This window comes from Carica papaya, chromosome 6 (genome assembly GCF_054855325.1).
Source record: "Carica papaya isolate Zhongbai chromosome 6, ASM5485532v1, whole genome shotgun sequence".
Classification (NCBI taxonomy): domain Eukaryota; kingdom Viridiplantae; phylum Streptophyta; class Magnoliopsida; order Brassicales; family Caricaceae; genus Carica; species Carica papaya.
Window position 1 is genome coordinate 10,410,438 of NC_142314.1, and position 10,149 is coordinate 10,420,586.

Genomic DNA, 10,149 nt, shown 5'->3' on the forward strand with positions numbered 1-10,149 from the left:
GATGTATATATTGATTGTCTTGCGTGATTTACGGTTGATTTGTGAAATTTGAAATTTACATGCAGACAAAAAATTACTTGGTTATGTGAATTAATTAATGGTTGTCTTACTAGATATCCTGAGAGATGATGGACGGACCGGATATATAGGAAACCCTACCGTAAATGTTATCTCATATCGGATGGAGTATAGGGATGATATTTTTAGTGCTCATACCAGAAAGGTTATGAAAATGACCCAATTCACCCTCATATCGGACATGATATCGAGAGATGGTATTTTTGGCAATCATATCGGACGAAGTATGGGACGGCTAATTAGTTGACAAGTTTAGATATTAGGTTCACGCGTAGTGGGATATCTATATGGATCGCCAGAGATACTAGTAAGCAGCTAAAAAGAAAAGTTGTTTTTGCTCACTTGAATATAAAATCATAATGTTATTTGAATTATTGTCTCTACAGGTCGATTTTGGAAATCTCGCAACAGTAAATATGTAATAAATAATTTTCCTTATGATAGATGAATTTACTTAAATTAAGAGTTTAATTAGTTATTTTTATAATTTTTACCAACCTTCAGTTTCTGTATCGGTGAGTAGTATAATTTTCTTATTGATTTAGTGTAGCTCACCCCTTCCCTTATTATGTATTTTAGATCAAGAAGATTAAGATTTAGATCCTGATAAGCATGAGGGCTGTAAGTAGGAGTCCTCCCGGATCCTATCAAGAGCTAGTGGAGGTTAACCTCCCAATAACATTTATTTACTATTTTCATATGCTATTACGTTTTTTTTTATAAACCACCGTGAAAATGACATTTCTGTATTCTTATTGGACATGTTAATTTATGTGTAAAAAATATAAACCCTAACGTTATTATACACTTTCGCATTTAATTTGATATTATTTCCATTTAAGTTTCGGATCTTTACATTATGTATATCACACTCTTATTTTATTTGGCCCAAAATATTAGTTGACTAAAAATTATATATTTTATATGTCATGCTCTTATTTTAATTATTTAAAAGAAATTAAGAAATTTCTTTAGAAAAAACTTAAGAAAGCACTGGTTTTTAATAGTAAATTAATCAATTGAAAAATTAAAACAATAAAAAGAAGGAGAAAATAGAAAAAAAAAATTATGTGAAAAACTTGAAAAATAATAAAAAAATCAATAAAGAAATGAAAAAGCCCAAATCAGTCCGAAGCCCAATGTTTGACCCATGGGAATAATGCATAAATCTTCAGCTCATAACATATTAGCCTCTGATTGCCGATTACCAGAGAGAGATGACTGATAAACATGAGACGCAGAGAATGTTTACCTGCTCGGCTGTGAGGAGAAGCTGCCGACGTGCGAGGACGCTGCAGATGAAGCCGACGAATCCGGAACAGTTGCACAGGTCATGGCGTTTGTTTCTAGAGACAGAGGGGGTTCAAATCGAGGGTTTTCAGAAACTCGAACGGAGAGGGACTTCAAATTGGAGAGGGGGAGAAAGGAACTGAGGGAATAGGAGAGGGAAGTTTTTGAGAGAAATGGAGACTGGAAATCAAAGTTTAGAGAAAGAAATCTAAAAAAAAAGAGCTGAGAGGTTTTTATGAGCGGAAGACTCGAGGAACAGAGTAGAAAAGAATGCTGGTCGCGGAGTCTGCAAATTGGGAAGCCTTGAACATAATGTTTGGCTTTCTCTTTTGACATTTGATCCGTCCCTAGTCTGCAATTCTCACTCTTTTCTATTTCTGATGAGGTTGTGCTTATCTGGATTTTGATTATTCTGGAAAGTACATTGTTTAATCTCTCTACGTGGGCGTATTAATGTTGGCTTGGCTTTTTGGTCCTTTTGAAAAATTTTCTTACCAAATATGATTTAGGATTGTTATCTAAACACACGAGAGATTTTATTTGTAAAACTATTGCATGAACAAAATACACATCCATTGGCATTGGAAACTTGAGAGTACTACAATGCGTTTTCTGAAGCCAGGATTTCCCTCTTTGAGAATCATCTACTCCCATTCAAGTTGGAGCTACATTGAGTGTCAGCTATACCGCTTTCTTTCTGGCCAGAAAACCTCAAGGACAAATACCAGAACAGCAGCAACTCTTGAGTCTCTTCTTAGATTTCATGCTCTTATTATAACTAGTGGAAACTCAAATAACATCTTCATTGCATCAAAGCTGATCTCCCTCTACGCTAGTTTCAGCAGAACACATTTTTCTGATAAAGTGTTTGATTTGGTTCACCCAAAAGACATCTTCCTTTGGAATTCCATCATCAAGGCTCATTTCTCTAGTGCCAACTGTACAAGAGCACTTGATTTATATCTTGCTATGCGATTATTGAATAACTTGCCGAACCATTTCACAATTCCCATGGTTGTCTCTGCATGTGCAGAGCTTTTGCAGGAAGGTTGGGGGAAGTGGGTTCATGGGTTGACTTTCAAATGCGGCCTTTTTGCAGATAATTCTGCCGTTGGGTCTTCATTTGTGTATATGTATGCAAAGTGCAGTTATATGGAGGATGCATCTCTTGTGTTTGATGAAATTCAAGTGAGAGATGTTGTTGCCTGGACTGCACTTATCATTGGGTATGTGCAGAATGGTAAAAATGAAAAGGCTCTTTGTTGTCTCTGTGACATGCATAGTATTGGTGGGGATGATGAAAGGCCGAATTTCAGGACACTTGAAGGTGCATTTCATGCTTGTGGGAATTTGGGGGGTTTGATAGAGGGTAGGTGTTTGCATGGTTTAGTGGTGAAGAATGGATTAGTGCACTCTCAGATTGTTCGAGCCTCAATTTTGTCCATGTATTCCAAATGTGGGAATCCAGAGGAGGCATGTCTTTCTTTTTATGAAGTTGATGATAAAGACCTTCTAACATGGACGTCAATAATTGGTGTCCATGCTAGGTTTAGGTTCATGAAGGAATGCATATTTCTGTTTTGGGAAATGCAGGCTGGTGGAGTACATCCAGATGGAATTGTCATAAGTTGTATGCTTTCAGGCTTTGGTAATGTCATGAAAGTCAATGAAGGAAAAGCATTTCATGGATTGATCATGAGGCGGCGTTATCTGTTGGACCAGATTGTTCATAGTGCATTACTGTCCATGTACTGCAAGCTTGGGCTTTTATCTACTGCAGAGAAGCTTTTTGATAGAATACAAACTGAAGCTGAAGCTGACAAAGATTCCTGGAATATGATGGTTATTTGTTATGGTAAGATGGGCCACAAAGAGAAGTGTTTAGAATTGTTCAGAGAGATGCAATGTCTTGGAATTGAATCTGACTCTGTTAGCTTGGTCTCTGCAATTTCTGCATGTTCTCACTTGGAAGCAGGCCACCTAGGTCAGTCAATTCATTGTTATGTTGTCAAAAATTACATGGATGGAGACATATCAGTTGTTAATTCCCTCATTGACATGTATGGGAAAAATGGTACCTTGACTACTGCATGGAGAATGTTTAATAGGACGAAGAGAGATATCGTTACATGGAACACGCTGATCTCGTCCTATGTTTATCATGGGAAATCTGATGAAGCTATCGCATTATTTAATAAAATGATTTCAGAAAACATGAAGCCAAACTTGGCAACCTTGGTAATAGTGCTTTCTGCTTGTTCTCACCTGGCTTCTTTGGACAAAGGAGAAAGTGTTCATCATTATATTAAGGAAGCAGGTTATGAGCTTAGTCCATCTCTTGCTACTGCATTGATAGACATGTATGCAAAATGTGGACAACTAAAGAAGTCAAGGGAATTATTTGACGCAATAAAGGAAAAGGATGCTATTTGTTGGAATGTTATGATCTCAGGATATGGAATGCACGGAGATGCAGAGTCAGCAATACAAATCTTCCAACAAATGGAGAAATCTAGTGTTGAACCAAATGAACTTACCTTTCTTGCTCTTTTCTCAGCTTGTGCTTATGCTGGGCTTGTTGAAGAAGGTAAGTATCTCTTTGGCAGAATGCAACGTTATTGTGTCAAACCCAATTTGAAACATTTTGCTTGTATGGTAGATCTTCTTGCCCGGTCAGGTAATCTGCAGGATGCTGAAGCTCTAATTCTATCAATGCCAGTATCTCCCGATGGGGGTATGTGGGGAACAATATTAAATTCTTGTAAAATTCACAATGAAATCGAGATGGGGGTAAGGATGGCCAAATGTGCAATTGAATCTGACCCGAAAAATGATGGTTACTATGTAATTCTTGCAAACATGTATAGCTCTATTGGCAAGTGGCAGGAGGCAGAGAGAGCAAGAGAAATGATGAAGGAAAGGGGAGTTGGCAAGAGAGCTGGTTGGAGTTCAGTGTAGCACAAAATAAATTGACACATCCATTCTCATTTACGGTCCATCTTTCCACAGGAATATCATAACTTATGTGATATTCATCAGTCAAGGTGTTCTAAATATGGCCAGAACTGCAGTTGTTGTTAATTATCAGGTACCTTTTTTTTTTCCGTTCATGATTTATTTCATCAACTTTAAAGTAGCTTATAGATACTAAAGCAGTTCCTACGTATTCTTATGCCTCTTTCTACTGTCTACGTGAGGCATAAGTTAGATAATTTGGCAAACCAAATCATGCTCCGTTTAAAGCACACTTTCTCTACTTTGTCTTCAAGCAAAGCCTGACCTTCCGTGCGTGTAGATAGTTATTGATAGTGACAGTTTTATATCAGAGAAAATCTAAAATGCCTCAGGGCCCAGAGGGATTGTAGCGCCTGGAAAGGGTGAAAAAAAAAAAAAAAACAAAAAAAAAAAAAAAAAAAAAAAGAAAAAGAGAAGCCACGTCAGCAGACCCAGTCAGCAGTCCTGGCCAACCGGGACCTGCCACGTGGCAAGACCACGTCGATTCGGGACGGGCTACGTTGGCGATCCGCGTATGCGCGATCGGACGGCTCAGATGCAATCGCACGGACGGCCCAGATTCAATCAAAAACGGACGGCCCAGATTAAATCAAAATGGACGGCTGAGATCAAAAGGCAAAAGGGTATAAATATAACCCCCACACCAGACCACAAAACCCTAGCCGCCTGCCCTCGCCGGAGAAGACGAACCAGAAGCCGGCCGCCGCCACCCGCCGCCGCACCGGGGAGATTTCCGACCGCCGATCGAGGTAAATTTCATACCTCTAACTCGTTTTTCCACGCTGATTTCCCCTGTGGCCAAATCGGAGCCAAAATCTCGGCCAAACGGCCGGAAAACACGGCCGAAACCCAGCGGCGCCGCCGCGCTCCTTCTCGGTTTTTGCCTCCGATGAGGCCCTTCTCAGCCTCCGTTTGATGCAATTTTTATATCACCGTGATCACCATTTTTTTCTCTACAGGTTGACCGGAGCCGAATCACCAAAACACGAACCTCGCCGGAGAGCCGCCGCACCCGAGAGCACCACCGCCGGTAAGCTTCGGTTTTCCGTAATTTTTTGGCCCCCCGAGGGCCCCGAGGGTTGTTTTATCGCAGGGACCAATGCGAGTGTGGCCGAATTCGGCCGGAAACGGCCAACCCGAGGTGAATCGCTGCCGCAAGCGGCGGCGCCGTCGCCGGAGCACGGCAGAGCCGCTGTGTCGGAATTGCGATATTGGCCGAAAGGGGCCCGGGGCCTAATTTGGGATTTTTTGAAACACGTGCAGGTACCTGCAGTGCGTTTCAGTTCCCTGGGAAAAATTCAGGAAAAATTAGGGACAGCCCGTAGGCGCACTGTGAAGCCGTGTTCGAACCCCGAAACGAGTAAGGACCCCTCACCCTATTTCCTATCACGGTATTAAAGTTCAACAATGATAAAACGGTATTTCTTGAATCAACGAATGTGTGAAATTGCTTAAAGTCGCTAATGGAGCCCGAGTCTAGTGTGTTTGTCGGTTAACTGTTATTTAGCCTATTTTACAGTTTTAAATGCAGTATGAGGTTTGATGTTTTCATTTTATAGTTTCGTGTGCATATTTTACTGTTTTATTGATTATGAATTGAATGACTGGGATATTGATGTTGTATGTTGTCTGTTTGGCATAAATTACCGTTTTGCTTGTTTGTATGTGGATTAATGACGCTGACTGAGGAAAAAGAGAATGAAAGATTATGTAAATGGGTAATTGTATAATGGGGTCAGCCTGACTAGATATCCTGGGAGATGGTGGACGGACTGGGTCCGTAGGGAACCCTACCGGGATTGTGGTCTTCCATACCGGACGGGGTATGGAGATCTTATGTGTTTTGGCGCCCATACCGGACGGGGTATGGGGACGGCCTGTTTCACCCTCATACCGGACGGGGTAATGAGGTTTATAGTTTTGGCGCCCATACCGGACGGGGTATGGGGACGGCCCTGGAATCTGATTTCAAGTGTTAAGGGTTAACGGGTAGCGGAACCCCTATGGATCCCCATGGATACTAGTGGGCTGGTAAATGAGGAAAATATGTTGTGTAACGATTGAATTACAAAAAGCTTGATAAGTATTATGTTATACAGTTCATATATGATTTCATGATGATGATGATGTTATTGCTTTCGTATACTGTTTTATGGATTTCACCGAGTTAAGTGGATGGTGAAGGATTTATTGTTGATAAAAGAATTTGTTGTAAATTATGCTCCATTGGTCTTTTTGTGTTTTCTACCCACCTTTACTTTCGTGACGGTGAGATATCGTGATGTCTTTACTGGGTTAGTGTAGTTCATTCCTTATTTAATCATTTCAGATCAGGAAGACATCGTTCCCGAGCCGGTTCCGCAGGAGAACGACGAAGGAGACGCCTAAAGACTCCATAGTCATATTCGTAGCTTTTACTTTCAAGTTTCTCTTTTAGGTAGTTTGATCTTTTATATTTTGTGAGCACGTTTTTGGTTTTAGTGTAAGGGATGTTAATCGAATTTTTGACTTCGTTTCCGCATTTGATATTTTTAATATACATTTAATTTTAAATTTCTGATGCCGTTACAGGGATAGAGGGATATTCCTCTATAATAATTTTTTCATAGTAGCTTTGCATACTTTTGAGGATGTTGATTGATTATAATATGCAATTGCTAAATGATTGAAATGTTAAGATTACTCTCAGTGCACCTAATGGAACCTGTTACCAGAAAGGAGCTTGTTTTGCATACGCCATGACCTTGTCCACATGCATGCAAAGCATGAGCAAGAAGCAGGGCGAAATCTTCTTTGGATACTTTATTTGTTGTTCTGTTTAATCAGTGGTTCAGGAAGGTAAACGACTTCAACCTAGATCTTACAAATCCAGTTCTTTGACTTCCAAAATTCCATTCTAGGTGTTGTACGGTTGAGCTGCCATGTCCATGGAGCCCACGAACCTTCCAGAGTTTCTGGTTACTTTTACGTACGTGCAAGTTAATTTTCAAGACAAATGCTCAACCAGTCCCGCAAGTTAATTCTCTACTTTTGTGCTGTTTTTAGTTGTGGATGAAAAGAGGAGAGGATCGGAGGCTATGTACGTAATGTTTAGGTTTTCATTATATAATTAATCATAGTTTATTAAATATAGTAAGAATGGGCTGATGATAATTTAGTTTAAGATTATCTTCAGGAGGTTTTCTTTTCTTTTTTTTTTTTTTTTTTGTTGGTTGTAAATTACTAATTTATTCTTTGAATTATATTTCAATTAAAATGTAAATTCCAATTTGATCAGTAAATACATAAACTCTTTCAATCACTTATTTTTTACTATTAACTTGGTCATATCATTTAACTCCTAATTTCTTAGATTTGAATATTTTTAAAGTATTAGAGAAATATTCAAACAAAATTCCTAAAATATTTTTATTTTTTTTTTTTTTTTTTGTTGCCCATTTGAAATAAAGATAAGCACTTATGAATGAGAAATAACTAAGAATAAAATAAAAATAAAACGTTTTTTTATGGGATATATATATCTCAATATTCATGGAGGATACTTTTCATTCCACTTCCGGCTCCTATTTTACTAAGAATGGAACTTTTATTTTTTCTGACAATAACAAAAAATCTTCTCGGTACGTGGACTTTTATTCCCATTTATTTGTTTAAGTATTGTTACGATCTTTTCCATCAATTTTTATACGTAATAAATAATTAGAAGTTCTGTTTATTAATATTTATGTTCTTGGACTATAAATAAATGAGTTTGTATTTTATTTTAAAGAGTAATCAGGATAAATTCAGTTATGTTTTTATGTTTTAATTGAATATTTTATAATTTTTTTATTATTCTTAAAATAAAAAATTATTATTCTTACTTAAATATCTGTTAATTCAATTATACGATCTTATAATATCAATAAAAAATCTTTCTTCATCAATTCTTTTACTCTCATTCTTCAAAAATTAGAAAGATACTTTTTTAAATTTAAATTTGTTCATTAAGAATATGAGTTCTTCTGCTTTATTTTTATTTATTTATATATTGTGTATATATATTTATTTTTATGTTATATATTTTAAATATTACTATATAATATATTTTAAAAAATTTAAATATTTTAATCTATGTTAATTTGAATCAAAGAGGACTAAAAAATTTAATCTAATTCGTTGTAAATTAAAGTGATACTGGTTGATTTTTGATTAAAAAATCTTTTCAATTTCAAACATTTATTGTCTGATTTATTTCTGTATAATTGCTTATCTTTATCAATAAATAGTTCGATCTAAATTTATCTTTTTTTAAAAAAAAATAGTAATTATTTTATACAAAAATAATCACGCTGTGTTTATTAGTAATAAGATAATAATGAATATTTTATTTTTAGATATATAATTAATAGTATTATAAAACTCAAACAAACATGTAAGAGAATTAAAATGAATTATACATTTTTTAAAATTATTATTTTGTTATAAACAAACTTTATATCTGTAACGGCCCTGAAAATTTAAAATGAAATATGTATATTAAAAATGTCAAATGCGGAATCGTAATAAAAATTTTGATTGATCCCTTACACTAAAACCAAAAACGTGCTCAAAGTATAAAAGAACAAACTAACTAAAAGAGAAACTTGAAAATAAAAGTTATAAATATGACTACGGAGTCTTCAGGCGTCCCCTTCGCCGTCTTCCTGCGGAACGGGCTCGAGAACAATGTCTTCCTAATCTGAAATGATTAAATAAGGAATGAGCTACACCAGCCCAGTAAAGACATCACACTATCTCACCGTCACGGAGATAAAGGTGGGTAGAAAACACAAAAGGACCAATGGAGCATAGTTTACAACAAATTCTTTTATCAACAATAAAATCATTTATTATCCACTTACCTCGGTGAAATTCATAAAACAATATACGAAAGCAATAACATTATCATCATCATGAAATCATAGGAACTGTATAACATAATACTTATCACCCCTTTTGCATCTCAATTATTTCACAACATATTTTTCCTCATTTACCAGCCTACTAGTATCAATGGGGATCCATAGGGGTCCCGCTACCAGTGAACCCTTAACACTTATAATCAGATTCCAGGGCCGTCCCCATACCCTGTCCGGTATGGGCGCCAAAACTATAAACCTCAATACCCCGTCCGGTATGAGGGTGAAACGGGCCGTCCCCATACCCCGTTCGGTATGGGTGCCAAAACACATAAGGTCTCCATACCTCGTCCGGTATGAGAGACCACAATCCCGGTAGGGTTCCCTACGGACCCGGTCCGTCCACCATCTCCCAGGATATCTAGTTAGGCTGACCACATTATACAATTATCAATTTACATAACCTTCAATTCCTCTTTTCCTCAGTCAGCATCATCAATTCACATACAAACAAGTAAAACAGTAATTTATGCCAAATAAGACAACATACAGCATCAGTTTCTCAGTCATTCAACCCATAATCAATAAAACAGTAAAATATGCACATGAAACTATGAAATGAAAACATCAGACCTCATACTGCATTTAAAACCGTAAAATAGGTCAAACAACAGCAATCCGATAAACACACCAGACTCGGGCTCCATTAGCGACCTTAAACAATTTCACACATCTGTTGATTCATGAAATACCGTTTTATCATTTATTGAACTTTAATACCGTGATAGGAAATAGGGTGAGGGGTCCTTACTTGTTTCGGGGTCCGAATACGGCTCTACAGTGCGCCTGCAGGCTGTTCCTAATTTTTCCTGAATTTTTTTCGGGG

At 37.2% G+C, this 10,149-nt stretch overlaps 1 protein-coding gene across 8 annotated transcripts; it reads left to right on the forward strand.

Annotated features, from left to right (window-relative positions):
- The first annotated feature begins 1,260 nt into the window (after nucleotides 1-1,260).
- On the forward strand, nucleotides 1,261-7,664 carry LOC110825864 (Pentatricopeptide repeat (PPR) superfamily protein). 8 transcript variants are annotated; one of them, XM_088222952.1, is made up of 4 exons: nucleotides 1,261-5,132; nucleotides 5,343-5,413; nucleotides 5,647-5,743; nucleotides 6,713-7,664. In XM_088222952.1, the coding sequence occupies exon 1, from the start codon at nucleotides 1,924-1,926 to the stop codon at nucleotides 4,324-4,326; it is 2,403 nt and encodes an 800-aa protein (XP_088079078.1). In that variant the 5' UTR covers nucleotides 1,261-1,923; the 3' UTR covers nucleotides 4,327-5,132; nucleotides 5,343-5,413; nucleotides 5,647-5,743; nucleotides 6,713-7,664. The 8 variants fall into 8 exon arrangements, with proteins under 8 accessions (XP_088079078.1, XP_088079076.1, XP_088079077.1 ...); XM_088222950.1 differs by having other exon boundaries at nucleotides 1,261-5,413; XM_088222951.1 differs by having other exon boundaries at nucleotides 5,343-5,743.
- Nucleotides 7,665-10,149: the final 2,485 nt, after the last annotated feature.